Below are 27,669 nucleotides of genomic sequence, written 5' to 3'. Positions count from 1 at the left end.
CATCCCACATCCTCTTTCGCCCTCCTCGGCCAGGCTGCACTGATGGCCCCTGGGCTCCCTTGGTGCCATCCCCGGGGATAGACGGGACCAGACTCCAGTGCCAGGAGGGCACCCTGGATAGCTTGTGGAGCCCGGCGATACTTTGGCACAAACCTCTGGGCAGGAACCACCCCCCAGCTGCCCGCCTGCCCTCTGCTCACCAGGAGGGGCAGCGGGGCAGGTTGGTCCTGGGCAGGGCTGGCGCGGTGGGGCTGGCGGCTGCCGGACACTGAGCTCTGCACCTTGTCTCTCGGCTCCAGCTGGCGTATCAGGCCTGGGTGACCAATGCCAAGTCTGTGCTGAAGGAGCAGCAGCAGCAGGACCGGGAGGACGCTGAGTTGCCAGCAGGTGGGACTGGCTTGCCCTCCTCTGCCCCTTGCCCGGCTCGCCCTGGCTGAGATAGATGGGGGCAGGGAGCCCCCTGGGCTCGCAGCGTGTCCCTGCCCAAGCTGGGAGGAGCCCTGGCTGGGCGCGTCCTGTCCCTTGGAGGGGAGAGCGTGACAGAGGCGACGTCACAGCTGGGGAGGCCAGCAGCATCCCAGCCCCATGTGGAGAAGGGGTGTCCTTCCCCCTGATCCCAATGGCTCCATTCCCCTCCCTGTCCTTTTCCCCTCCTCTCTGTGGCCCCATTCCCCGCCCCAGGAGGGATGTGGCGATCCTTGCTGGAGAGGGGCCCAGCTCCCCGCCCAGTGCCCACAGGTCCCATAGGAGCCTTGTCGCGGGCCAGCCCGAGGGGGCGATGACGACCAGCCCCACGGAGGCTGTGCGTGAGCGTCTGGAGACGGCAGGCTGGGCGGGCGGCTGGTTTCGGGGGCGTAACCCACCCTGCCGTGCAGGGGACGGCGGAGACGGAGACGTCTGTGAGGCCGACGCACCTGAAGAGCCTGAGGACCAAGAGGAGGAAGAGGACACAGGTGGGAGATGGGGAGATCTAGGGGTTTGCGTCCCCCATGGCACGGGCCCCCCATAGCCCTGATTGCCTCCCGCCCTGTGCCAGGCCCCACTCCCTCCCCCGCACACCGAGCGTGGGATCTGCCGGAGATCGCTCCCCCTGGGGATGACCTGCCCTGCTCCCCGCAGGGCCCGGGGAGGGGTCGTGCCCACAGCCAGCAGGGCAGCGTAGCCACGCCCCAAGGGGGTTGACAGGAGGCGGGGGGGGAAGGGGCTGCCAGACTGGACCCTGCTCTGGCCTGGGCGCGGGGGGCTCAGTCAGGCACCAGGTGCTGCCAGGCCCTTGTGAGAGCAGCCAGGCGCTGCGTGAGCCATGGGGGAGACCAGCCCGGACCCTCCCTGACCTCTGGGTGGACAGGGGCCCCTCCCCGAGCTGGGTGCCGCGGTTCCAGAAAGCAGCTTCCCCCTCCCCGTCCCCGCAGAGAGGAGCAACACGATGCAGCGGGCGCTGAACATGGTGCGTTTCCTATGGGTGCTGTGCCAGGCCACGATGGACGGGCTCACCCAGTGGCTCCACACCTTCACCAGGGAGCACAGGGACATGTCCACCGTCCTGTGGGTGGAGAGATACGTCCTCACCCAGAAGCTGTGCCAGGTAGGTGTGGGTGGGGGGGAGGAGCGCTGCAGGTGCCAGGCCGAGGGGCGCTGGGTGACGCTGCGGTTCCCCTGGCAGGGAGACGAGGTGCACAGCGGGGTCCTGGACGACCTGTACCAGCCGGCGTTGGGCGACGAGATGGGCCTGCAGGCGGCCGTCGCCGTGGGCTCTCGCAACAGCATGGCTTCAAGGCAGGTGCATAGATGGCCTAGGGGGCCTGGGCAGGGGCAGCTCAGCCCGGAGCCAGGTTACTCTGCTTCCTTCTCTGCAGTCTGGTGCCCTCTTCTGCCACCTCTCTGCCCCCCAAGTGATCCCTCCCTGTGGCAGCCGGGACTGCTGCTCCTCCCCTCCTGCCACCTGTGCTCTCCCCTCAGCCACACCACGCCAACCCTGCCATGCCCACCTCTGAACCCCAGCATCGCCCAGGCCGGGGGGCAGCGGTGCTTCCCCCGATGCAAGCCCTGGCTGCTCGGGGAGAACCTGACCCTGTGCTTGTTGCCCTCCCAGTGGGTGCGAAGGAGGAGACCTTCTCAGCAGTGGGGCTGAGGTCACTAACGACACCACCTCCCCCGTGACAACCGGCTACCACAGCGAGGAGCAGATGGGCTCCCAGGAGGATGTGGAGCGGATCCAGGGGTCTCAGGAGCTCCTGGTGTATCCCAGAAACCGGACCCGGACAGCCAGTGAGCTGCTCTCCAACAGGTAGTGGACGGCTCAGAGTGAGAGGCAAAGCATTGTGGGAAAGCCATGCAAATTAGCATGGCCCTGGCTAGGAAGGACATGACCTCGGAAGCCTGCAGCAGCCACTGGGATGTTCTCGTTAGTTTCACGGTGTGCATGGTGGCCTCTAGTCGCAGATGTGTGTCTGTGTCACTGCTCCATGGCTGCTCAGCCAGCCCCCACGGGCAGCAGCTCCGGGCAGTAGCCCTGGGGCTCGGTGCTCCGCACATGGAGGTGAGAGACCCGGTTCAATCTGTGCGTTGATCTCCCAGTGACTCAGCCAGGCCACGGGCGAGTGGCTGTGTGTGCAGCCCCGGGAGAAGGGGAGCCCTTGGACTGCTCTGGCTTCCTGGAGTCCCATGCAGCTTGCCTGAGCCAAAAGACGGGCAGAGAAAGGGTGGCAGGTGCTGGGGAGTGGGGGGATCCCTGGGGAAGGCGTTGCTAGGCTCCCAGCCTGTCTTTTCCCTCGGCAGGACAGAGCAGGCCTGTGGACGTAGAAGACCCAGCTCCTGTGTAAATGACACTCCCTCCAGGGAGGCAGGACACAAACCGGGGAGCGCAGCACCCCAAACACAGGCCTCTGCCAGTGGAGCTAGAGAGGGTTTCCCTTAGCTGGTAGCAGAGCAGGTCCCTTATCTGTCCCAGGGCTCAGCCACTAGAGGGCGACACTGGGCGTACCAAGCGTATCCCCTGATCCCGCAGGCAGGAGGATCAGCCCACGTTTGGCTCTGTGCTTCCCAGGCAGGTGATCTTCCAGGAGCTGGAGGAGTCGGAGCAGTTCTACCTGTCCCAGAACCGCTTCCTCAAGCTGCTGCTGGCCCTGTACCACTTCGTGGCTGCCCATTCCGAGCTACTCTGCTACTTCATCATCATCCTCAACAACATGGTGACGGCTTCCGTCATCTCCCTCTTCCTGCCCATCCTGGTCTTCCTGTGGGCCATGCTCTCCATCCCACGGCCCAGCAAGCGCTTCTGGATGACGGCCATCATCTTCACCGAGGTGGGTGCCCTCTCCAGGCTGGCTCCTTTGCGACAGAAACGCAGGCGCTGCCATGTGCCAGCAAGGAAGCCAGCCTTCACTCTGCCCCCCGGCGGGCTGGGGTGGGGCATGCTGGGCCCCGCGTCCTGCCTGGTTGCACGGGGGTCGGAGCACTCCCACCTGGGCTCCCCGCTGACCCCCTCTCCCCTCCGCAGGTGGTAGTGGTGGTGAAATACCTCTTCCAGTTCGGGTTCTTCCCTTGGAACAGCTACTCCTCACTGGTGCGGAACGAGGCCAAGCCCTTCTTCCCGCCGCGCATCCTGGGCCTGGAGAAGACCGACCGCTACCTCAAGTTTGACCTTGTCCAGCTCATGGCTCTGTTTTTCCACCGCTCCCTCCTGCTGGTAAGACGTTGCAGCCGGTGTATGCGACTTGTGACTGAGATGCCGTGGGGCGACCTGCCTGAATTCTTGGGAGCCAGGCCTTGAGGCTCACTGCCCCAGGCAGGGGGATGGCCCAAGCCCTGGGTCCACCATGTGCCAGCAGTGCTGTTACCTTGGAAGCTCCAGGAAGTATGGTAGCAGAGGTGGGGTGCTGGAATTTGGGGTGGCAGCCTTTCCCAAAGCTAGGGGTACACCCCTGGGGGCATAGGACCAGCTGGGGGCACAGAGAGCCTCTGAATGGCTCCCCGGCGTCTCGGCACGGAAATCAGTCACTCGTGGTTCCGGCCGTCTTCGGGCGGTGAGGCCAATGTAACCTGTACAGCAAGTCTGCCTGAAGTCAGGGCGCTGGAGACAGTTGCTTGGATGCGGGTGTCACCCCCCTGGGTTTCAGTAGGTGCCAACGGTGGTACCTTAAGTTGTTAGTGATTTGGGAAGGAAAGGGGAGGGTCAGGCTCTGCAGAATGATAGGGGCAAGTGGGGGCCCAGCGCTAGCTGGGAAAGGTGTTTACATCCTGGTGCCCGGGCCTCTGACAACACACAGGGGTTGCAGCGGGTCTTGTTTCACGGGAGTGGGGCTCAGCTTTCAAAGCCTGGGAGGCGCTGTGGTGCGGGATAGCACAGCCGAACATGCCGTGCCACGCTTCAGGCTGGACACCGCAGTGCCCTGATCCCGACCCCCAGTCACCCATTCTCAGACAGCTGGCACTGATCCTGGGTGCCCCTCTCCCCGGCAGTGTTATGGCCTGTGGGATCACAAGGAGGATGCCTTCGCCAAGTGGAAGCGCGAGGCCGAGCGGGCGGCGGAGGAGAAGCGCGAGGCCGAGCGGGCGGCGGAGGAGAAGCGCGAGGCCGAGCGGGCGGCGGAGGAGAAGCGCGAGGCCGAGCGGGCGGCGGAGGAGAAGCGCGAGGCCGAGCGGGCGGCGGAGGAGAAGCGCGAGGCCGAGCGGGCGGCGGAGGAGAAGCGCGAGGCCGAGCGGGCGGCGGAGGAGAAGCGCGAGGCCGAGCGGGCGGCGGAGGAGAAGCGCGAGGCCGAGCGGGCGGCGGAGGAGAAGCAGTGCGAGCTGGACTCGGGAGACGGTGCAGAGGCAGAGGTGGTGTCAGCAGAGCTGGAGCCCCAGCTCCAGGAAAAGGGGGCTGGGGAGGGGGAGAAGGGGAGCCACCTGCGCTTCCGGAAGAAGAAGGAGAAGAGGAGGTGGACCAAGAAGTGGAAGGCAACGGCAGCAGTGTCAGGTACATGGGCGGGGGATTCCTGGTGGTGTGAACACATTCCCCACTGGGCGGGCGCTAAGGACCCTGGCAGGGTTGCTGGGCCATTCTGCTGGGATCTCCCTTAGAAACCCTGGCACTGTGGGGACCCGCTGCCAGAGAAGGCTGGGGGGTGCCTGTCTGTGCCACTCTGGGGCTGTGCAGAGCAGGGTGCTGTCCTACCCCACCCATCCGACGGGCAGAAGCCCACGTGCTCGCTGCCCCCAGCCCACTCGGGCTGGGCATGCTGGGGGCTAACTCTTGATTTTTGAATGGCAGAGGAGGAAGAAGAGAAGGAAAAGGGAGAGAAGAAGCAGAGCCCAGCCTGGGAGAAGCTGAAGGCTGCTGGGCTCAGAGTCAAGCTCTTCTTCCTAGCTGTGTAAGTGACCCCAACCCTCAGCCTGGAGGGTCAGCGAGGTCAGGCCAGCCTCTGAGCCCACCACCACCGCACACCCTGGCCCCCCACCCCTGCTACCCCCCATCCCCATCAGATTTGTCAGGTGCGGGAGGGGAAGAGATGCCCATTTCTATCAACCAAACATTTGATTTGCTTGATGGTGGCTGGTGGGCCCTGGGGGGGGCCCTGCCCCTTGGCTGCCCGGGGGTGCCCTGGCCTGAGTTCCTCGCCTACTTTCAGGGCACAGAACATGTATCGGCCACTGAGGGGCTTTTTCTGCGCCATCCTGAACACCAAGTATCAGGCTGCTACTGATGTCTACGCCCTCATGTTCCTGGCAGACGTGGTCGACTTCATCATCATCATCTTCGGCTTCTGGGCCTTTGGGGTAAGCCGGGCCCCAGGGCTGGGCTGCTGGGCTGGCTGCTCCCCTAGGGACCTGCAGTGCCCACTGCTCCGGGCCAGACACCCGCCCTGCTAACCTGCTCCAGCCTCCTTGCAGGGCTGGAGCCCGGGCTACCTAGCTGGGCCCAGGGCCAGGCGTTGTGCCCCGTAATGGCCTGTCTCTCTGGCTTCTCCCAGAAACACTCGGCTGCTGCCGACATCACCTCCTCGCTGTCGGACGACCAGGTGCCGGAGGCCTTCCTGGTCATGCTGCTCATCCAGTTCTCCACCATGGTCATCGACCGCGCCCTCTACCTCCGCAAGACCGTGCTGGGCAAGCTCATCTTCCAGGTCATCCTGGTCTTCGGCATCCACCTCTGGATGTTCTTCATCCTGCCCGCAGTCACCGAAAGGTACTGTGGCCGCGTGGAGCTGGGGCCGCCGTCGGGCACCTCATTCACTCCAGCCCAGGTCTGGCGGAATGGAAGACGAGGGCACTGCGCAGCGCTCTGCTCCCAGAGTATCCCAGCCCGGCCCCTCGTCGTTCCAGATGGAAGGGTGGCCCTATGGTCCAAGGGAGGTTCTAGGGAGTCAGGACACCTGGGTTCTGTTCCCATCTTGCCATTGGTTTTTGTGGGCAGGTCATTTCCTGCAGGGATAACCCTGCGCTTCCCCTGGGGGTGCAGATAGATCGGTGAGCGTCTGCAGACAGGAAGTGCACACTCGGTACGAATTGTTAATTACACAGCCCCTTCATGCGCAGGCTGCGTGGGGTCTGGCCCAGCCAGGTGGGAGCCGAGAACTGTAGTGATGCACAAATTGCCCAGACGCCTGCCGGCCTCCCCATCTCTTTGACTTCTCTCCCCCCGTCTCTGCCCCTGCAGGATGTTCAGTCTGAACACAGTAGCCCAGCTGTGGTACTTCGTGAAGTGCATCTATTTCGCTCTGTCGGCCTATCAGATCCGCTGTGGTTACCCGACTCGCATCCTGGGCAACTTCCTGACCAAGAAATACAACCACCTCAACCTCTTCCTCTTCCAAGGGTAACGGATCTGCCCTCTGATCTTCACGGGGGTGAGCTCCACCCTGGCCCCCTTGTCTCTGAGCCTCGCTCCCCAGGAGTGTGTGCAGGGACTGTATAGCACCAATGCCAGGGACAGGACTAAAGAAGGGTCCTGAATCCAAGTGGTGCTTCCCAGGACCCTGGGGGAGGCAGAATGGGAGGGCTCAGTCTGGCATGTGCCCAGGGCCCCAGGGCTGCCCCTGAGCAGAGGATCCTGGGGGAGGGGGACACTCAGGGTGGACAGAGGACAGCTGGCTCCCCCCAGGGTGCAGCCAGTGACTGCTCGCTCTCCCCTCGCCCGTGGCAGATTTCGCCTGGTGCCCTTCCTGGTGGAGCTGCGGGCCGTGATGGACTGGGTCTGGACTGACACCACCCTGTCCCTCTCCAACTGGATGTGCGTAGAGGACATCTATGCCAACATCTTCATCATCAAGTGCAGCCGGGAGACTGAGAAGGTAGGGCTCCCCATCCCTGCTGCCCCCCACTGTCCACAGTATGGTGCTAGCACCCAGCCCCGTGCCATGCCGCGCTGGAAATGGAGACCTGGCTTGCTCACCCCCCAGCCTTTTGGGAAGGGAGGAACCTAGGCAGGAAGGATGGGCTCCCGCTAAACCCAGGTGGAGCCAAACTGCTGGCGTGTGTAGCTACAAAGGTCAGAGAGGGTTTTCTAAACGAAGCCAGGTGGAGGAACGCACAGTTCAGGCAGACGCATCCCGTAGGGGTGAAATCATTGAAGGGAGAACTCTATATCCTGGAAAAGAGGACAGGAAAGAAATGGGTAAAGTCCAGGGAGGAGCTAGTGAGGAACAGTCAAACATACAAGAGTCTCATGTAAATCTAACACAGGCAGGCAAGCAGCTGAATATTGACAAAATGTACAAGTGCTTCTCTAGAAATACAGGCCGTTGAACTATGAAGACGGGTGACCTAGAACAGCTGGCATGAAATGAGGATAGGAATGCCGGAAACTTGGTGGAACGGTGCTAATCAATGGGGCACAGCAATAGTGGAATGACTGACTAGGTCGCCCTCGTGGGGGAGTGGTGCTGTGTGCGAAAGCAGAGTCCATACAGTAAACATCTGTAATGAATGAAAGCGCCCCTTAGACTCTCCGAGGAAAGGAATTCCATGCCTGCATGATAAGATCATGGCCGTGGGAAGGTGCTGCCGACGCCTGGCCAGGATGGCCATGGTGATTGTGACATGCTCAGGGGGATTGGAGAGGCCACGAAAACAGTGATCATGGGGGATTTCAACTACCCCTGTATTGATTGGGACCGTGTTGCCACATGTTATGGACAAAGTCATGCTCACTGGGCAAATAATCCCAAATGTATATAAATGAGCTGTTGCCACTCAAGGAAGGGATCTTGGAGTCACTGTGGCTAGTTCCCCGAAAACATCTGCTCAATGTGCTGCAGCCATCAAACAAGCTATGTTAGAACCGGAAGAGGTGCAGAGAAGGGCAACGAAAATGATGAAGGGGATGGAACGGCTTCCGTGCGAGGAGAGATTAGTAAAACTGGGGCTGTTCAGCTTGGAAAAGAGACAACTGAGGGGGGATATGACAGAGGTCTGTAAAATCATGACGGGTGTGGAGAAAGTCCGTCAGGAAGTGTTGTTTACTCCTTCTCATAACACAAGAACCAGGGGTCACCCAATGAAATTAACAGGCAGCAGGTTTAAAACAAACAAAAGGAAGTATTTCTTCACTCAATGCACAGTCAACCTGTGGAACTCCTTGCCAGGGGATGGTGTGAAGGCCAGGACTATAACAGGGTTAAAAAAAAAAAAAAGCTCATGGAAGATAGTCTATGGCTATTAGCCAAGATGGTCAGAGATACAATCCCACACTCTGGGTGTTCTTGGGCCTCTCCCTCTGGGACATCTGCCATTGGCCAATGTCAGAAGACAGGATACTGGGCTAGGTGGACCTTTGTTCTGACCCAGTGTCGCTGTTCTTATGCCCAGGCCTGGGGACTTGAAGCTGAAAGGGCATTAGGGACAGGGCGAGGTGGGGAGTGCGAGGGGGCAGGGCGGGGTGGGTGAGCTGGGTAGGGAGGGGGGCTGGGTGGTGTAGCAGGCACTTTCTGCAGAGCTGAGTTTCAGGACAAGTGAAACGAGTTTGAGGATCTCAGCTAGGTGCCTGGCATTTCTTCAGCCACAGAATGTGGCGACGTCTGATTCAGCTGGCGGACCCTGCTCAGGGGAGCCCGGGACTGGCAGAGCAGGAGGCCGTGGGTTGGGGCTCAGGGGCATCAGCTGAGCTGCGTTGCAAGGAGCCCAGGGTAGAATAACACAGGGGCTGGGATTGAGGGGTATCCGCAGGGGTGTGTGGGGAGACCATGTGCTCCAAGTCACTCAGGTTTTAACTTAGTGTGATCCTCGTCCCCCCATATTCCTCCTCTGCCCCCTGTAGGGTGGGAAAGGCCTTGAGATGAGCCTTGGGAGCCATTAGCACAGCTGTCTCGCCAGGGCGGGGGTCTGTCCTTTCCCAGGCTGGGCCAGTGCCTGCAGGGAGCCCCGCTGGCCCCAAGCTGAGCCCACCCTGTCCCCACAGAAATACCCCCAGCCCAAGGGCCAGAAGAAGAAGAAGATTGTCAAGTACGGCATGGGGGGCCTTATCATCCTCTTCCTCATCTGCATCATCTGGTTCCCGCTGCTCTTCATGTCGCTGGTGCGCTCCGTGGTGGGCGTGGTCAACCACCCCATTGACGTCACCGTCACCCTCCAGCTGGGGGGCTACGAGGTAATGGCCAGGCCAGGCCCCGGGCATCCCACTGCGGGGGGGCTCAGACCCCCATGGCTCTGATCACCACCAGGGCAGCTCCGGGGCTCTGCTCAGCGGGGCTCTGCTCAGCCACGCTCAGCTCTGGCTGCCCAATGGCCCGGCTGCTGGCTGGGGAGAGGAAGGGGACCTTCCTGGCTTTGGGCTCAGACTCCCCCTTGGTGGGATAGGGAATCAGGCCACTGGCTGGGGATGCCTGGCCTGCGCTTGGCTGCAGAGAGGCAGGCAGGCTGGTCTAGAAGCAGGGTAAGGGCCCGGACTCTTGGGTTCCCTGGCTGTGCCTGCCTCCTCACGTGACCCTGGGCACGCAGGGTCCGCAGGATGCTGAGACCCTCGGCCGGATGGGGCTGCGGCTCCTGTTGCCCCGACCTCCCACTCAGCCTTGCCCCAGGGCTTCCCAGCGGGTGCCACGTGGCAGGAGGAGGTTGGCGCTGCTGCCCGGGGGGGCATTGCTGAGGCTGTCCCCACCCGCTCCCTGGCCCTAACACCTGCTCCCCTTCCCCGCTGCCTCGCAGCCGCTCTTCACCATGAGTGCCCAGCAGCAGTCCATCCAGCCCTTCACGCCCCAGGACTACGAGGTGCTCACCAACCAGTTTGAAAGGCAGCCGGTAAGGGGCCCACCCCCCAGCAGTGGGGGGCATGGCCGGGCGGAGCCACGGTGTGCGGGTGAGGGGTGCAGGAGGAGGGGCAGATCCTGGCTCCCAGGGGATGTGCTGGGGGGGACTGGGAAAGGGGGGGTCAGCGTGGGGGGCTGTGGAGGGGCTGGTGGTGCTCACACTCACCCATCCACTCCCACAGAGGGGCTATGCTGGGAGGCACCCATGGGCGTGGGCTGGACTGAGCGTCCCCCTCTCCTCCCAGTCGGGAGCGGGACTGCTGCCAGTGCTGGCTGCCCATGCTCTGCTCCTGCTGCCAGGCCGAAGCCTGCCGCCTTTGCACCCAGCGGGAGTCGCACCCACTCCTGCCTGTCCCTAATGTGTGCAAAGGCAGCGACTGCTCCAGCCCAGGGGCCTGTTCACTTGGGTCGGGGGCCCTGTCTGGAGTGGGGGGTCCCTGCCCCACACTCCCGCCCTGACGGTCTCTCCCTGCCCCTGGTGTCAGTGATGGGTGGGGGCCGTGGCAGCCATCTGGGGCGGGGCTGACGGGCAGGGTCCACGCCCCTCATTCCTGCCCTGAGGGTCTCTCCCCACCCCCGGTGTCAGTGATGGGTGGGGGCTGTGGCTGGGGTGGCAGCCATCTCGGGGGGGGCTGACTGGCAGGGTCTCTGCCCCGCACTCCTGTCCTGATGGTCTCTCCCCACCACCCCCATGTTGGTGATGGGTGGGGGCCGTGGCTGAAGGCATCTGGGGCGGGGTCCCTGCCCCTCACTCCTGCCCTGAGGGTCTCTCCCCGCCCCCCCGTGTCAGTGATGGGTGGGGGCCGTGGCTGGAGCCGTCTGGGGCGGGGTCCCTGCCCCTCACTCCTGCCCTGATGGTCTCTCCCCGCCCCTGGTGTCAGTGATGGGCGGGGGCCGTGGCTGGGGCGGGGCTGTCAGATGGGGTCCCTGCCCAACACTCCCGCCTTGACGTCTCCCGCGCTGGCAGGTGGCCATGCAGTTCATCACGCTGTACGGCTACGAGGACATCGTGACAGCGCGCATCGAGGGCAGCTCGGGCTCGCTCTGGAGCATCAGCCCCCCCAGCCGCGAGCAGATGCGGAGGGAGCTGCTGAACGGCTCGTCGGACATCACGCTGCGGCTCACCTGGACCTTCCAGAGGTAGCGGCTGGGACCGGGCGGGGGGCTCTGCCGCCCCCAGGGCCTGTGCCCTGCTCCACACTCACCCTGCCTCCCCTCTCTCTCCCGGCAGGGACCTGGGCAAGGGGGGCACCGTGGAGCACACCTTCGATAAGCACACCACCGACCTGCAGCCGGGCACCCCCGTCCGCACCGAGCTCGCCAACCTGCTGCAGGGAACCAGGGACGCCCCCGTGTGAGTGCGGGCACCGCACTGCCCCAGGGACGGAGCCGGGGGAGTGGAGGAGGGGCTGGAAGCCTCCAGTTAAACCCCTCCCCTCCTGCAATGAAGCATCGGCTGCCCAGTGGCAGGGGGGACAGGCTCCCAGGGCGTCACACGGCCTCCCAGCGGGGGCGTTGGGGCCCCGTGGCATGGGGGTCGGGGGAGAACTAGCTTCTCCCTGCAGGGCGCTGGGGAGAGCACAACAGGAAGTGGGGAGTTGGCCCTGGGAGGAGGGGATAATGGGGGGCAGGTCAGAGTCAGCTACAGCAGGCAGGGCAGGGTGGGTGGGTAGATGGCCGTGGGTCAGGGCTACGAGTGGAGTGACTAGGGGTGGAGTGGAGCCACGGGTGACTCAAGGGTGACTACCATGGGGCGGGGGGTTCTGCCTGGGTCCAGCACGCTGGTGAACCGCGAGGCCTGGGGGCCCGTCCCCACAGCGTGGCCGGGAGGAAACCAGCCTGCGCCGTGCTGAGGGGCTGGCGTGTCAGGGAGCGGGGAACAGCGCGGTGCAAGCAGTCTGACAGCCCCCCAGCCGTCACCCTGTGCCCAGCTCCCCACGGAGCCTGGCCGCCCCAGGAGGAGCAGGAGGGCTTGGCCTGGCTCCCCTCACCCCCCTTTGTGTTGCAGGCAAGTCCCCCACCTCTTCCCCACGTACATCCGCGCGCCCAACAGCCCAGAGGCCAACCCCGTCAAGCAGCTGCTGCCAGGTGAGCCGGCCGGCCAGGGTCTGCCCCCGGCATGCTGAGCTGGGGGGCTGGGGCTGCCTGGTGTGGGGAGAAACTTGCCCCCGGGGTGCCAGGGAGGAGGGGCTCAGTCCCTGGTTTCTAGGGTGACGGGTGTCCCCAGTCTCCATGCTGCTGGCAGCGTCAGGGCCTTGCTTCCTTGGAGGGGGGGCAGCTGAGGGGAAGATGGCCCCCTTTGCCTCTCCAGCGGGCAGGCCACGGGAGCGCTGCTGCAGGGCTGGGCCTTGCAGTGGTTGGCAGAGGAACTGTGGGAGGGGGTTGCCCGGGGGCATGGCCCAGCAGGAGCCGCTTTGGGGGGTGGCTGGGCTGTGCCTGGGAAGCCAGCCACGGGGGTGCTGGGGGAGGCGTCCCGCCTGGCTGGAGGGGGGCGAGCCCCCAGCCCTGACCCCGTCTCTCCCCATCCCCGCAGAGGAGGAGGAGAGCTACCTGGGCGTGGAGGTGCAGCTGAAGCGGGAGCCCGTGGGTGCAGGGGGCGGCACCGCCAGCTTCCTGGAGTGGTGGGTGGTGCGGCTGACCGAGTGCCAGCAGCGGGACTGCGACATCCTGCCCATGGTGATCTTCAACGACAAGGTCAGCCCGCCCAGCCTGGGCTTCCTGGCCGGCTACGGGTGAGTGCCCGGGCCCCTTCCACAACCACCCCCCATTGGCCATTGCTGGAGGAAGGGCACCAGGCTGGGGCAGCCCAGGGCTCTAGTGTGGGGAGGGGAGGGATAGCAGCCTTGGGGTGCTGCACTGTGGGGGGAGTTGGCCATTCAGGGGTATGGAGAGATATCAGCCAGGGCGGCCCAGTGGCTATTTAGTACAAGGGGGTGGAAGGATGCCAGCCCAGGGCTCTGGTGTACCAGGGGGGCAGGGGAAGAGATGGGCAGGGTGCCCCCCATTGCAGTGAGGGCACCCCTGGGCTCGCTGGTACAAGGCAGGGAGGGTGCCCCCCTGCAGTGTCAGGGGACATCTGGCCTGAGGAAGCCCCTAGGCTCAGTGGGGCATTACTCCCTATGGCCTGGAGGCCTTTCTGGGGGGACTCCCTGGCCTGTCCCCAGTACTGTGGTACAAACCCTGAGCCCATCCAAACAACCATACCAACAGCAGAGCTCAGGGCCTCCTGCTCCCGGCGCCCCCCATTCCTCACCCCAAGGAGCACACGAGTGCGCTCGGGGCAGCCTCCTGTCCCTTGCTAGCTTCCCAAAGGGAGTCCCAGCCGGTCCCATTGCTTGGAGCCAGGCCGGAGGCAGCAGGACCTGACCCTGCTCTCAGTGCAGGACCCAGCGGTTGTAGGGAAGGGCGCTGCTGGGGGGCAGGGAGAAGGGCTGACCCTGTTGCCCTCGCCCCATTGCAGGATCATGGGCCTCTATGTATCTATCGTGCTGGTGATCGGCAAGTTCGTGCGGGGCTTCTTCAGCGAGATCTCGCACTCCATCATGTTCGAGGAGCTGCCGTGCGTGGACCGCATCCTCAAGCTGTGCCAGGACATCTTCCTGGTGCGCGAGACGGGCGAGCTGGAGCTGGAGGAGGAGCTTTACGCCAAGCTCATCTTCCTCTACCGCTCGCCCGAGACCATGATCAAGTGGACACGGGAGAAGGAGTAGCAGGGAGCCACCGGTGACCAGCGCTGCGGCTGCGGGCCCCCTCTGACCCCTGGAATGTCACAACTGAGGCCTTAAACCAGCCCAGCTGGAGAGCCCCGTCGGGGGGGGGAGCTGGGCCGAGCGCACCCTGAGCGCTCCAGGCCAGCCCCAGTGACTGCAGGGGGTCCCACCCTACCTGGGGGTCTGAGCTGTGCCCAGCACCACCCATGAGGGAGAGGGGGCACCTTGGGAAGGCTGGACTTGTGCTTTTTAAAAGGAAGTTTAACTGCTTTACTAGTGAGTCCTTCAAAAGGTAGCTGGGTGAAGACCCCCCCTCCCCAGGAGCCATGGTCCCTCCACATCAGCTGGGTGGGGACACGCTCCTGCCCCAGCCCCACCTCAGTGCCTTCCAGCCCTGCTGCTGCCAGGCTGTTAGCACCCCAGAGAGAAGGGGGGGTGCACTCTGGAGCCCATTCAGCAGCTGTGCCTGCCTGTGAGGGAGATGGCCTCCCCCTCCTGCAGCGGGAGAATCCAAGCCAGCCGGCCGCAGTTGCTCCCAACCCCGCTGCAGGCAAAGCCTGGCCCAGTCACCCCCTTGGCCTGCACTAACTCTCCAAAGCAATACCTTACTCCCTCAGCACAGCACTGGCCAGCACCCATGGGTGCAAGCAGAGGGTCCCACTGGCCTGACACCCCCGCAGGCGGTGCTGGGCTTGCCGCCCCTCTTGCCCTGCCTGCAGAGGGTGTGGGACATGCTACTGCAGCCACTGCTCCCCATGCTAGCCCCATGCAGGCAGCTCAGCGGAGCTCCGCTTGCCCCAGGACTGGTTTGGCCCCCCGCACCCCCCCAGCCACTCCCAGGGGCGAGGGCTGGGCTCCCTCCAGCTGGACTGTAGATTTTTTTTTAAAAATTCAAATGGTTTATTTATAAAGATCTCTAATAAAAGCCAAGCCAAGGCCTGCTAGTGTGACTGACTGACTCCATCTTCCTGCCCAGGCGAGGCGTGAAGCTGCCTCCTCCTGGCTGGGTGCTCCACTGGGGACTGGCACAGTCCGAGGGCCTGACTCAGCCTGGCCTCACCCGCTCAAGAGTGGGGAGTTGGCCCAGGGCCTCGATCCAGCTGTGCGGCCAGGGGTGCAAAATAACGTATTCTTCTTCAAAACAGTCATTAAAAGGAGGGCGGTGTCTTCTCTCCTCTCCCCCGCAGCAGGTAGCAGGTGCCTCCCAGGGGCAGGCAGTGAACAAGAGCTGGGCCCTGCACCTTGGAAACAAAGGCAGGCCCAATGCCCTGCAGCAGGGCCCCGGTGATCTCAAGCCCAGGCTGGAGGGGGCTGGGCCCAGGCCCCATTTGCTCTCTGGCAGGTGTGCTTCTCCTGGGGCCCCAACAGCCAGGACAGTGTAGAGCTCTTTGGGAGTGTGGTCCAGAGAAGGGAGCCCTGCCCACCTGTCAGCTCTCACCCGGATTCACAGCTTCATCTTCCAGCAAGAACTCCTGGATTTCCAGCTTCATCAAGGCCCTGGAAGACAACCAACATCTCAGACCCCCAGCACGCTGGGTTGTGAGCTCCCGGCGCGGGCCTGGTCCCACTGGCTCAGGTCACGTTCTGGATGTTACGGTAAAGGAGGAGATTCTGCCTCTGATTTACTTATAACTTGGCCCCTGGGTCAGCGGCTCCTCCCCGGCCTAGAGCCACGTCTGCCGACGAAGGGGTTGGGATCCGTGCAAGAGCCAAGTCCCGGCCCTCCCAGGGCTCAAGCTGTGATGCAGGAGTGCGGTGACTGATGGCGCCGACCTGCCCGCCCTCCCCATACCTGCGTTTCCTGCGCTCTGCCTCCGAGCGGACGTAGAGCGGGAGGCTCTCCAGGCAGGTCTGTAACAGAACAGAGCGGTGGTGACGGGCTGCCCCCAGCACCCCCCATTCCTGAGCTGCTGGTGTCCCTGCAGGCACAGCACATGCAGCGCCAGGGTGTGTCCTCCACCCGCCCCGGCCCCTGGCACTGTGCCTCAGCCCTTGGCTGGGGGCAGGGGAGGATGCAGGGAGCTGATGGGCAAAGCTGGGATCCTAAGGAGACTCCACCGGGACCACAGTCCTGCAAACAAAGGAGACCCACCCCTCTAGACAGCCAGGTCTGCCGGGGGCATAAAGCAGGGCTGAGACTGGTCCCGCCAGCCCGGCCTGGGCTGCAGCAGAGCCCCGGAGGGGCAGAGGGGCTCACCATGTCCTTGATGGTCAGTCTGCAGCCGTAGCAGAGCAGGGGCAGGAAGTCAGCCCGGGCGTCGGCCCTGAGGGGAGAAGGCAGAAGTGAGGTGAGGGCTGGGGGCCGGTTCTCTCCAGGGATACCCTGCGAGGAGCTGGCTGGGGGCAGCTCAAGGAGGATGGTGGTGGGGAGGTGCCGCGGCTGCTAGGGGAGTGTCGGCCCAGACGGGAAGCGCACGCAGGGCCACAAGGCCAGTGCTGATCCAAGCAGAGCACCTACCCCGCAATGGATCCTGGGCTGGGGGTGCCTTACCCTGGAGCGGTCGTGTTCGTGCAGCACCCTCTCTGCTCCTCTGCCCCCTGGCAGCACCCTTGCCCGGCAGGCGATGCAGCTGGCAGCCTCTGCTGGGAGAGCTGCTCCGAGACCAGGATTGCTTGCAAAGCAGAGCCGTCCTCTGCACCAAAGAGAGATGGTAGTCAGAGCCCCTCGGGCTTCCGTTCCCCGTCCAGCAGGCCAGGCATCTGCCTCTCCCTGGCGGAGCAGACAGGGCCAGCCAGTGACCCGAGCCAGGATGGCAAACCCCACAGCCCTGGCCTTCAGACGGCCCCTTCCAGGCCAGGCACAGCCAGAGGCAGGTTCCCCTGCACGAGGCGCCCTGGGAATATCCAGGCCCCTAGTTCAGCTGGGCAGATAGGAAAAGGGGCTAGTTAAATCCTCACCCTGGCCTGCCCTTAGCCAGGCTGCATCTCTAGGCCCCTGGTACCCCACCATGGCAAGGTTCCCCTGCTTTGCTCCTGTAGGGGTGGTGAGGGGCCAGACCCCGATGGGCTCTGACCTGGGAGGGTAGCTGTTGATGCCCTGCCCTAGATCTGGGGGGATCCTGTGGGTGGGAGAGGCTGCCCCCCAGGGAAAGGGGCCGAGCGAACAGAGCCTGCACTGGCTGGGCTCAGCCGGGAGAGGCGGGTGGGCGGCGTTTGCACTTACCCACATTAGTGTCCAGGGCGCACGAACAGAGGAGGCAGCGCTCGGGCTCAGTGGCACCAGGGGCAAGGCCGGCATCTCCAGGGGTCGCACTCAGCTTCTCGCCCGTCCTGCAGCCCAGAGGGGGACGCACAGAGGTTAGTGCCAGGCGATGCCAGCATCTGCCAGTGCCCCTCAGTCCTGACCCGCAGGTCCCATTACTCCCGTCCCAGGCTCCCCCACGCAGTTCAATCAGTGCCTTGTAGCCCCACCCATGCCATTGCAGTCCTGGGCGCCCTGCGCAGCAGGAGGTGCTGTGAGTCAGGGTTCCGGGGCGCTGCAGAGTTCTGACCCTCCCATAAGCAGAAGCTTCCAGCCATTCCCACCAGGGCTCTGGTCTGATGAGGGCAAATGGCCTCCAAGGTGAAGCCAACCCCACATTTCCCAGCTGAGCAGAGCCAAGGTCTGCAGAGGTGTCGCAGGGACGGGACTGATCTCAGTCCCATCCCCGCACAGGGGCCAGCCCTTACCGGTACACGGTGCTGACGGTCGAGGGGAACTCTGCCTGCAGCCCGTAGAGGAAGCGCTCGATCACCCGGTGGATGCTGGCCTTCTCCAGGGCCTGCGGGGAGAAAGCCACAGGGCGTCTCGTAGCCTAGCTGGCTCCAACCCCCACGCCCACTCCAGGACTCCCCTGTGATGATAGCAAAGCAGCTGGGTCATCCCCACAGACATTCAGGGGCCCTGGGGTGATGGATTCGGCACCATGCCCAGGGGCGGGGGCGTTAGCCTAATCTGCCAGAGCCTTCCCCCAGTCACATCGGCCGGGCCTCTGGGCTTGCGGCCCTGGCCTCGCTGCCCACCCCTATCTGGGATCACTGCAGGCAGGCACTTTGGAAAGTGCTCCTTGGTGCCAGGGGCACCGGAGTCCCTGCATGGCACAGCCACCCTGTGGCACTGACCGCTGGGAAGGGCTGCAGATCCCGTGGGCTGGGCTGGGATGTGAGAGACGGGGGGGCCCAAGAGGGGGTGCCACCGCCCTGCCGGAAGAGCCCAGTGCCCGGCAGGCTCAGACCCGCGCACCCCCTACCTTGGTGTCCAAGGCAGGAGTGAAGACCGTGGGAACGCCAAACAGGTGGTTGTAGAAGGCAATTTCCTTGGCCATGTACTCCCTCATGGGCCGCACCACCACCACGTCGCCATGGCGATCGTCCGAGAAGCCCTGCGCGGAGAGAGACTGGGTGAAGGACCAGGCGGGCCCTGAGGGCCCAACACCAGCGCAGAGCCGGGATGGCCCCAGTCCAGCCCCCTGGGGCCATGGATGCACCCAGCCGTCCTGCGCGTCTGCCCGGAGCGCTCGGGCCTGAGCGCGGCTGGGTGAGCACCGGCCCCATGCCAGGAGCACACCAGGGGCAGCGCCAAGCGCTGGGGGTGAACTGCCAGGCAGGAGCATGCCCCCTGCCCTCCAGACTAGCTTCCCCATGGAGCTGGACTGCAGCATGCTCAGAGCTGTGCTGCTCTCCGAGGGCAGTCGTAGGAATGATTCTGGGGCAGGCAGCGCCCACGTCAGGGTTCTCTACAAACCCCTCCGCCCAGCCGCTACCCCCATCTCACAGGGGGGCCCGAGGCACTAAGGGGAAGGGACATGCCTGAGGCCACACAGGGGGTCTGTGCCGGAGCAGGGTCTAGAACCCAGGAGTCCCAATTTCCAGCCCCTCGCTCAAACCACTGGGCAATGTGCCTTGCCAGCTGCTGCCCATAAGGGAGTGTGGGGAGTTCTCAGGCTGGACATGCAGCCTAGTCCAAGAGGCAGATCCCAGCGGGGCGAGGGTGTGTCCTGCTCCCTGGTAACCTAGCGGCCTCCAGCAAAGGGACAGAGGTTCTCTCACTGAGTTGGCATTCACAGGCCTCTTGCGGGGCTCCACAGAGGGCGGCACAGGTCGCTGCTGAGGGGGCTCTGTGTTCAAAGCAGCTGTGAGGCAGGACCCAGGGCTAACCCCGGCACAGCTGCTGTCTGCAGAGTATGTGCAAAGGAGCACCTGGGATCCCCCTTGAAGGGCAAGCAGAGGCTGGGAAAATAGGGATCGCCACCCTGGATCAGATCTACCATCTGTCAAGGCCAGTAGCTGATCTTCAGCATGGGCTTCGGTGGGAGGGAGAAACCCCAATGCACCTAGCCTGCTCTGTGCAATGGGGAATGCCGTCCTCTGATCTCCAGTTGCCAGACAAGCAGTGTCAGCAGATGTAACGTTATTGGTCCCTTGCGAGGAAAAAAATCAGGCCCCAGTTCTCTCTGGCCGACCTCCCAGTGCTGGGAGCAGCTGCCTACACTACAGGAGGTGGGGCTGCTTTTTACGGGAGCTACCTTTGCTTCCCCCTGAATTTCACTAAACCCCTCCGCTGCGCACGCACGGGAACCCCGGCCAGCCCACTCCCCTTGCTCTCTGCTGCTGGGAAGGGATTCAAGAGCAATTTCCTCAGGACGCACAGTGCCTACGGCTGCTGTCCTTCTTAAAATGGGGACTAAAGAATATAGATCAGACCATTCCCTGGGGCTAGGAGTTTCCCTAACTCCAACTCCCCCCTTTAGATTTTCAGGGTGGGAGAATCAGACATTAGTTTTTATTGTAGCTTTAACTTTTTCTTCCTTGGCCTCCCATCAGTAACTAATAACTCAGTGGTTGGTCTCCTGCTCTGAGCACGGACAGGGGAGCCAAGAACTCTTGGGTTCTCTGGTCTTGGAGCAGTCACTTCCTGTCGGTCCTGGCACCTGCCCCACGGGGAGGCGTGGGTGAAGATGTACAGTCCCAAGTATCTCTCTGTTAAATCAGTCCCCAAGTGCCTGGGAGCTGCAGTCTAAGGGTTAACGCAACCCGGCAGGATCCAGGGCTGCAAGGCGTTCACTCCAGCTTGTGAAGGGAAGCAGAAGGACGTGGCTCGGCTTGCCTGACCGAAAGCCCTGGCTCGAGCTGTCAGTGCAGTGACATCTGTCCCAGCTCCAGTGTTCGCTACTGCAGCTGAGAAATGTCAATTTCAGGGGCAGGAAAACTTCCCCTTCCTGGAGCGCAGAGAGCAGAAACTGATTGGATCAGAATCCCCATGCTGATGCGTACAGCAGCTTGCACGCTGCTCTGCTCCGATGCCCATGTACTGGCGGGGAGCCTGGTAGAGGCACTAAGGCAGCTGGAGAAGATCAGGGAAATAGCAACTCGTTGTTCCAGACCCCCACGAGGGCTACACGTTCACCCAGCATGAAGCCGTGGGCCCCGGGTGCGTTCAGCGACGAAGACAATGGAGACAACGGCACTGCCAGCTTCTCCCCAAGGTCCCACTGAACGACAGCGCATTACTGCCGCCACGGCCCGGGCAGTGCAGGTAAGGCTGGGCCTGGGGCCTTCCCCCAGCCACCCTTCCCCCTAGCACAGCAGCCTGGCAGCGCTAGGACCAAGGGGCTAACGGTGCAGTCTGGGTAACCAGTGACTCCGACCCAACTGCGGCCAGCACTTACCGTGTCCATGGCAAGGGAGGCTCCCCGCCCCAGAGAGAGGTTGGTCAACAGTTTGACAGCCAGGCGGGTGCAGCTGTCTCCCATCATGACCTTGGAGTACCCTTGGGCCCTGGCCGTGTGCAGGATCAGGTGGTTGCTGAAGAAGAAGCCAGAAGGGAGTGAGGGCTGCAGCCCGGACCCAGGCAGAGACGCTGAGCCCATCAGCCCTGGGCAGCTCCTCACGAACACCAGCTCACACAGCAAGCCTCCCACCCATTGCTGTACCCAGGGCGAGGCACAGGGGCCATGTGGGACAGCAGAGCCCACTCCTTCATGGGGGCTTCACAGGAGGGAGACGAGATCTCAAGGGAGCTGGGGGGAGATGAGCAGGGCTGGGCTTTCCCAAGGCCCTGAAGGGAGATTGGAATTCAGTGGGGATTGGAGGCCAAAGGCAGCTGGGTGCCTTGCAAAACCCAGCGCACGCGGGGTAGCGGCCTAGGCAGCTCATCCTGAGATCCCCAGAGCTCGCTGGGGGGCCTGGCCCGAGGGCGATGGGACAGACAGACACTCCTGTGGACGGGAGCTGCAGCATCATGGCTGGGAAGCAGTGCATGCTGGGATGGACTGGAGGACAGGAAAGGCAGAGGAAAAAGGTCCTCAGCCCCTCCCCACCTGGGCAGTCCCCCCCCCCCCGTGGCAGGGTCAGAGAGGGCAAAGCATGCAGCCCTGTTCACAGAGAAGGGGGAGGCCCTGTCCATCCCCCACAGCACTCTGGAGGGGGCTCACCGCAGGGTCTGCAGCAGCTCTTCTTTAGCCGTCAACGTCTTCACAGACCCAAAGAGCTGGATCAGCTGCTCTGTCTGGACTGTGGCCAGCCCCTCCGTTCTGGGGACATCTTGCATGCAGAACTCGGCAAGCTTCTCCTGGATATGCCTCTCAGGCAGAGAGGGGCCTCCGCCCTCCTCCTGCCTCTGCTGGCGGATGAAGCCCTCCACTGCCTCCTTGTAGCTGTTCTTGGGGCCTGCGGGATTGTGGGGCACATGCTGCAGGATGGAGCTGGGCAAGTCAAATACCTGCACAGAGCAAGCAGATGGATCCTGTTAGCCACAGCAAGCACCTGCATGGTGCTTCTGAGTCCCACACCTGCTGGCAGTGAGATCGGTGCCTCGGGAGCTGGCAAAACCCAGACATTGGAGGAGCCCCAGGGAGCTTGTGCCAGAGACAGGATTAGAGGTCAGGTCCCAGCTCCAGCTCCTCACTCACACCAGGCTGCCTCTCTAATACACTTGTCTCATTCAGGCCCTATCATTGCTAAGGACACCTGGCCATAGGCCTCCTCCATCCCAGCCTCATCGGCTCCTATTGGATGGATCTGTTTCCCTCATTCCTAGGGCACTGGGTGGCTACCCTGAGCAGGGGCCTCGGACATCTCATCCAGAGGCTCTTCTCCCAGCACCTGGAATTGCAGCGAAGGTCTGATCTCTCGCCCAGTGACTGCCCCAGTGTGGGAGCCCCCAGTTCCCTGCAATGTGACTCCGCCCCAGCGCTCCCCAGGGCTGTGATCCCACCCTACCTCTTCTAGGTGGGCCAGGTGATATGGGAACCCTGAGGCTTGCAGGATGGTCTCCATCTGGAGCAGCGTCTCCGCTCTCTCAGCCAGGCTTTGTCCGCACACAGCTCCCTCTGAGTAGCAAACGAGATGCCAGATGAGGTGAGTTAGCTGCCTTGCAGGAGAGACTTCTCTGTCTGCGGGGAGGGGGTGACCTAGGACACTCCAGCCAACCCAGAAGGCACGCGGCCACATCTATCCTCCTCACCAACTAATAAGGCAGGAAGCAGGGGCTCTCCAAGGCTTGGGCAGGGGGGATATTGGCTTGCAGGCCTTGAGGGCTGCATGCAATGGAGCAAACTGCAGCCACCCTTCTCTTTAAGACAGGAGTGCAGCCTGGGGAGCAGTCCCCAGCAATGCTCCATCTTCCTAAAAGTAGCCAGACCCGACCATCTCCAGGTGGGACCTGGATTCTCCATGGGCAGCCTGGAGCCATGCTGCAGAACTTCAGATGCGTACGCCCTCCCTTCCTCATCTCCATATACACTATTCGCCAATACACGTTAGGTGTAGTACACCGCATACGAGTAGGTATTCTGTGCATGGGTTTATAGATCTAGGTGTTGGGAAGTTATGTTAACTGAATGAATTATGCCCTTCCCAAAATTCTGTTCATCCACATCAAATATCCCATAATGCTCTGCAAAGCTGAAGTCAGCTTTGGCATTAGAAAATAAGAAACTTGTCAAAGGCAAAATCCATGAATGTTCTGCCCCAGCACAGTGGGGAGGTACCTTCATATCCCTGGAGTGCTAGTAACCAAACAAAGATAAGGAACAAACAGGCCAACAAGTGAAGGAACCGGTACACACGGAGGGATTGGACTTCAGTGACGTATAAAGAGCTTTGTAACTTGTAAAATCATCCTATAAATGCCGCTAGTTGAAATGCGGATCTTTGAAACACCCCTTCCATGCGTGGCGAACCCACCGCGCAAGTTTGCTTCCCGGCCGGAGGGTGCGCGTCTCTCTGCGTGTTGTGCTGGTTTCTCTTTAGACGATGCATTTGGATAAGTTCAGCTGGCTGGTCTCCAATGTTTTTAAGACTGAAGTGTGAGTGTCATCAAACAGGCTACGCCACTGAGTCAGCAGCAGCACCCAGCAAAAGAACCCAGAAGAAACACACTGATCCTCCAGCCAGGCCCCACTCCCTTTCAGCACCCCGCAGGGACGGCGGGAGGGGTAGGAGGATGCCCCCCTCCATCCTGAAACAAGCAGAGCAGCTCCACCCATCCTATTTAGAGTCTCTCTACTCCTACGCAGCTTGCTGGCATGACCATGTGGAGAGCGCCCAGCTGGTCGGGCAACAAAGTGCTGGGTTCAGCAGGGCATGGCCAGTCCATGCACCTGCTGGGGTCTGGGAAGAGACCCGCTAACTCGTGCTCTGGTAGGGTCCAGACTGGGATTGCTCTGCAGTCTCTGGAGATGGAAGCACAATTGGTACACTAACCCCCTGGTCCATCCCACTCCATAATGGGGGCTAGTGTAGCTACCTAGCCTCTTGTCTCTTAGGATTTAAAGAGAGCAGCTAGCAGCTGCCGATAAGCCTAAGCCTATCTGCGATGGAGCCACACATCCCCTGCCCAGCTGAGGGTGGGGTAAGGGTTAATAGTCTGTCAGGGCAATGACAGAGGAAACTTCCCCTCCTCCCCCCCAACTCATGAGGGCAAGGAAAGTAGATGGGGCAGTGGGAGGCTCTGAGTCCCCCACAGGGGAAGGGATCTCCCCCTGCTTCCTGCCCAGGGGGACCAGAGAACCAGGTCAGGTGGGGAAGCTGCTGCCTGCGGAGGGGATACTGTGAGTGGTGGATCAGGCTAAGAGCCCTACTCCTGAGCCCATGCCTTGGCCTGCCTTGCCAGGAGCTCTGGCTGGAGGGGTGTGGGAGCGTTTGAGTGGTCGGACCCTTCCTGGGAAGGGGACACCATCCACCTGCATGCCCTGTGTGTCTGAAGCGTGCCTCCCCTGGGTTCCAGTCAGTGAACCAGACTAGCTTAACCCCCCATTTCCAATGTGTTTACTCTGTCCACTGGCCATCTCACTGCTCTCTTGGGGATCCTGCCTCTCCAGGCCTGAAGGGACGCTACCAGCAACAGGAGAGCAGAGAAACCAGACAGGCCTTAACAGTGAGAGGGGCACTATCCGAAACCAGGCTCTCCTAATGCTGGACAGCGTCAGCCTGTAGGCTGGCCCAAAACCACGTGCACAGAATGGGCTGGGAGCAGGACAGGTTGCTGGGTTACCGTCGATATAGATGATGCCTGGTATAAAGCGCAGTTTCTTGGCTGTCTCCCGACTCAGCCCCTGAGAAGAGAAATGGGAATGAGCCGCTCGCCCCAAGCGCTGGGAAAGGTAATGAATGGTTGCGTGTCTTAGCAACATCCCTTGGATCTAGCAGAGAGGGCAGGTCTGACTCTTCTGACCCTGGCTGTTAGTGAGGCATTCCCATAGCCCCAGGAGAGATAGCGAATGTTTCTAGTTAACAACACGCCTAGATCTTGTGGGCTGAAGGCCCCAGCCTAGACCAAGTGATTGTAATCGCCACCTGATTAGGCTCAAACGTTGACCTGGCCACTTACACGCACAGTCGCAGTAACTGTTGGCGCAGCTTAGATGCCCCCCTCGCTCGGACTTCCCTGGGGGGCTGTGAGCTTCCCACCTTTTGGGAAAAGAGAGTTGCAGGTGCACTGGACAGGAATTGTGAGAACTTCTAAGGAGCCACATTCAGTGATTGCACTACTATGGGTTTAGACATGGGGGCATACAGAAGCAGACAGCCCTCTGGGAGATCCAGTCCATCACCCCACAAAGCAATGCTTTCCTCTCTGCTAGTTCATCAGTCTCCTCTTAACCATTTCTAATACCCCAGCTATGGTCCAGGTGGCTGTTCCTTCCTCTGGCTAACTGCTCTCACTGTTCCTAACATCTAACAAGTTTCCACGCTGCGCTGCAGAGCGGATACCTCTTGGACTTGTCGAAGCATTGAGCTGGAGGCAGGTCCACCTGATAACGCAAGAAGAACCTGTAAGGGAGATATGAGAGACACTTAACCATCCATCTCTGCTTCCTCCTCGCCTTCCCACATCCGTCCCTCCCTTACACAAAAAGCGACTCTACCTTCTCTCCTGGGTAAATGGCACGATTCTTCCCAAGCATCGCACGGAACTTGTGAACAAAATACTCCCTAAAACAGGCCCTTGGAAACAAACACGCATGTAAGTAATTAGAAATGACAATCCCAACCCTACGCGAGATCCCAGCCTTGGCAGACAGCACCTCAAGCACCCGCATCTCACTGCTAATAAAGCTTTGATTCCAGCACAGGCCAATTGGGAGGCACAGTGAACTGCCTGCTACCCTGCCCGACAGCAAAGTCAGTCAATGAGTCCCCCTTAAGATTTCATCAATTAGCTTCTGTCTGACAGCAAGACAGCTCCAGTTTGGGGACCCAGAAATCTGTGGAGATCCATTTTAAAGCTAGCCTGAGAAACCAGGCTTGCTGGACTGGATCCCTCTCTAGCCCTCTGAGCCAAAACACTTAAACAAAATAAAAAGCCCAAGAGGAAAAAGTTCCGTTGTACAATGACAGATATCAATTTTAAAGGGTTTGCTGCTTTTTTAAATGGTCAAGTTAAGCCAGACACAAGGAGAGGTCATTTAGTTCCCCAGCCTCAGTTCAGAGCTGTCAGGGTAAAAAGCACAAGGCGAAAGAAGGCCACGTTTGCAAAGAACGTAGGCATGCAGGTAGGTGCATGCATGCTGGTAACTGCAACTACAGCTCTGATCAGTCGCGTGCGTGCCGTTGCTTGGGTTGTATCTCAGTCACAGCAGCCCCTGTACAAACTGCTTACGCAACTGCAATCCCAGGCTTTCAAAAATCTGGCCTGCAGAGCTCAAACCAATCAACTTCCGAGATTCATATAAAAACAAAATGGGGCAGATTAGATCTGTTTGTTTTCCAAATTTAAAAAAAAGGGTGACCCACCCCCGCTTTTCCCTATGCTCATACCCCATTTCTCTATAACTAGGGCCATGCATCACAGTATCTCTTGCATGCAATGGTAGTGATTGAGTCTTTGCAAAAACAAAAAGATGCAAATCCAAAGCAAGGGCCTTACAGGGCAACTACCCACATTCCTGAATTAGTTCAATCTGCTGTACACAACTGTACACAATAAAGCGGCTCTTTATTATCTAGTTGGTTTGAATCTCTCTTGCAACCCTCATCATAAACAGCCCTATTTCAAACAGATTTATAAAGATCAGTAAATGAGGTTCTAAAGATGGGAACGTTCTGGCCTTCTGAACAGGGTTTCCTCTTGCAAATCACTATGACTGTTTCTTTCTTACTTGCAAAAGGCATCTCCAACACGAATGACTAACACGGGAGACGCCTCCTTGCACTTCATGCACTTCTGTGCACAGCTGGGGAAAGAGACAATCAAAGCGAACCGATTACCATCCTAGGGACCACCTTCAAGCAAAGAGCATTGCAAACCACCATCAGCTTGTTTAAACACTTGGAAGATACCAGGTGCTTTGTAAGTTCAGAGTTGAAAGATGGGTGTAGTACAATTGTGAAATGAATCTGGGGTTGATGTGGGAACTATAGAGCTTGAAATGCTGTGGTTATGTATGCATGGGAGGTGATAGCACAACCCGTGCTCTAGCAGTAAAAGGCTATATTATACTATTAGTCCCTGAGCTGACCAGTTACCACCTCCAACTATACAAATCTCTGTCCACATCTCAGTTATGTCAGGCCCAGTTTTCAAAGCACAAATCCGGAGGAATGCCTTCAAGCTGCCACACAGCTGCAGTTGTGCCATGCACAATTGCGGCCACGTGCAAATCTGGCCAGATGCAGGTCCAGGGGCACCCTGCAACTTCTCTCGCCTCTGAAGGGCCAAAGCACCAAGGAGTGGGTGGAATACTCCCAGTACAAGGCAGCGGTCACCTTTGTGGCTCTTTACCGATGTGCTGTGCCACCCAAAGGCCCAATTGGGCGGGGCACTGCAAGCCCCCCCCCCGCCCACCGATCGACGCCCCAGGCCCGGCCTGTCCCCAGGATGTCGGCGGGCACGGCTGCCTCGCTCAGGGAGGCGAGAACTCCGCATCGCTGAGCTCCGGGGCGAGAGGCCGGCGAGCCCCCAGGGCAGACGCAGCAACGGCCCCCCCGCGGCTCAAGCGAGCCGGGCAGGCCGCGGGCGCTGAGGCCAGAGCTGGCCTGGCCCAGGCTCCAGCCGGCCGCCCGCCCGCCCCCGCTGTCTCTGTGGCCGATCCCCAGGGGACCCTGGTCGCTCCCCGCGCGGCGGGCCGGGCTCTCACCCGACGCGGGGCCGCCCCTGAGGCCAGCCGCAGCCCCCGTACTGCTCCTGCGCCTGGCACATGGCGGCGGCGGCAGCGCTCCCCTCCCCTGCGCTTCCGGCGCGCCCCTGCTGCGTCACCGCCGCGCGACGCGCAGCCCCGACCACAGCGCTTCCGGCGCGCCCCTGCTGCGTCACTGCC

General features: G+C 61.5%; 2 protein-coding genes across 10 annotated transcripts in view; one reads left to right on the top strand and one right to left on the bottom strand.

Moving 5' to 3' along the window:
* The window catches only part of PIEZO1 (piezo type mechanosensitive ion channel component 1 (Er blood group)), a 114,277-nt gene extending 99,397 nt beyond the window's left edge, over nucleotides 1-14,880 (top strand). For 4 of the 6 annotated variants that reach the window (XM_073308187.2, XM_073308189.2, XM_073308186.2 and 1 more), the window contains 20 exons: nucleotides 300-387; nucleotides 876-953; nucleotides 1,413-1,585; nucleotides 1,664-1,776; nucleotides 2,093-2,287; nucleotides 3,047-3,305; nucleotides 3,500-3,688; nucleotides 4,462-4,957; nucleotides 5,252-5,351; nucleotides 5,610-5,757; nucleotides 5,952-6,166; nucleotides 6,638-6,796; nucleotides 7,124-7,271; nucleotides 9,377-9,565; nucleotides 10,120-10,212; nucleotides 11,188-11,360; nucleotides 11,452-11,574; nucleotides 12,229-12,308; nucleotides 12,754-12,952; nucleotides 13,681-14,880. In XM_073308187.2, the coding sequence (XP_073164288.2) occupies nucleotides 300-387; nucleotides 876-953; nucleotides 1,413-1,585; nucleotides 1,664-1,776; nucleotides 2,093-2,287; nucleotides 3,047-3,305; nucleotides 3,500-3,688; nucleotides 4,462-4,957; nucleotides 5,252-5,351; nucleotides 5,610-5,757; nucleotides 5,952-6,166; nucleotides 6,638-6,796; nucleotides 7,124-7,271; nucleotides 9,377-9,565; nucleotides 10,120-10,212; nucleotides 11,188-11,360; nucleotides 11,452-11,574; nucleotides 12,229-12,308; nucleotides 12,754-12,952; nucleotides 13,681-13,930 (3,468 nt within the window). In that variant the 3' untranslated portion in view covers nucleotides 13,931-14,880. Of the gene's footprint in view, nucleotides 1-299; nucleotides 388-875; nucleotides 954-1,412; nucleotides 1,586-1,663; nucleotides 1,777-2,092; nucleotides 2,288-3,046; nucleotides 3,306-3,499; nucleotides 3,689-4,461; nucleotides 4,958-5,251; nucleotides 5,352-5,609; nucleotides 5,758-5,951; nucleotides 6,167-6,637; nucleotides 6,828-7,123; nucleotides 7,272-9,376; nucleotides 9,566-10,119; nucleotides 10,213-11,187; nucleotides 11,361-11,451; nucleotides 11,575-12,228; nucleotides 12,309-12,753; nucleotides 12,953-13,680 lie in introns of those variants that run through there. The other 2 variants (XM_073308188.2, XM_073308191.2) reach the window with 2 other exon arrangements.
* On the bottom strand, nucleotides 14,807-27,613 carry CTU2 (cytosolic thiouridylase subunit 2). 4 transcript variants are annotated; one of them, XM_073308207.2, is made up of 15 exons: nucleotides 27,490-27,612; nucleotides 26,512-26,586; nucleotides 25,279-25,357; nucleotides 25,124-25,183; nucleotides 24,405-24,465; nucleotides 22,130-22,239; nucleotides 21,343-21,629; nucleotides 20,578-20,713; nucleotides 18,160-18,291; nucleotides 17,600-17,691; nucleotides 17,094-17,200; nucleotides 16,422-16,563; nucleotides 16,128-16,194; nucleotides 15,723-15,781; nucleotides 14,807-15,427 (listed from the first exon to the last, which is right to left on the bottom strand). In XM_073308207.2, exons 1-15 carry the CDS (start codon nucleotides 27,549-27,551, stop codon nucleotides 15,358-15,360), a joined length of 1,539 nt encoding a protein of 512 aa, XP_073164308.1. In that variant the 5' UTR covers nucleotides 27,552-27,612; the 3' UTR covers nucleotides 14,807-15,357. The 4 variants fall into 4 exon arrangements, with proteins under 4 accessions (XP_073164308.1, XP_073164307.1, XP_073164310.1 ...); XM_073308206.1 differs by having other exon boundaries at nucleotides 14,807-15,781; nucleotides 27,490-27,613; XM_073308209.2 differs by lacking the exon at nucleotides 15,723-15,781.
* Between the last annotated feature and the right edge of the window lie 56 nt (nucleotides 27,614-27,669).

This window comes from Lepidochelys kempii, chromosome 12 (assembly GCF_965140285.1).
Source record: "Lepidochelys kempii isolate rLepKem1 chromosome 12, rLepKem1.hap1, whole genome shotgun sequence".
NCBI lineage: Eukaryota > Metazoa > Chordata > Testudines > Cheloniidae > Lepidochelys > Lepidochelys kempii.
The sequence above is the reverse complement of the archived record's forward strand: the minus strand, read 5'-3'. Positions and strand labels throughout refer to the sequence as shown.

What these genes read in the sequence shown, in the direction of transcription:
- CTU2 (XM_073308206.1), bottom strand. Translation starts at nt 27,551, where the DNA reads ATGTGCCAGGCGCAGGAGCAGTACGGGGGCTGCGGCTGGCCTCAGGGG. An exon ending in CCATTTACCCAGGAGAGAAG is followed by an intron (nt 25,184 to 25,278) that starts GTAGAGTCGCTT and finishes TCTCCCTTACAG; the next exon opens with GTTCTTCTTGCGTTATCAGG. An exon ending in ACCGTCAGCACCGTGTACCG is followed by an intron (nt 17,201 to 17,599) that starts GTAAGGGCTGGC and finishes TCTGGGCTGCAG; the next exon opens with GACGGGCGAGAAGCTGAGTG.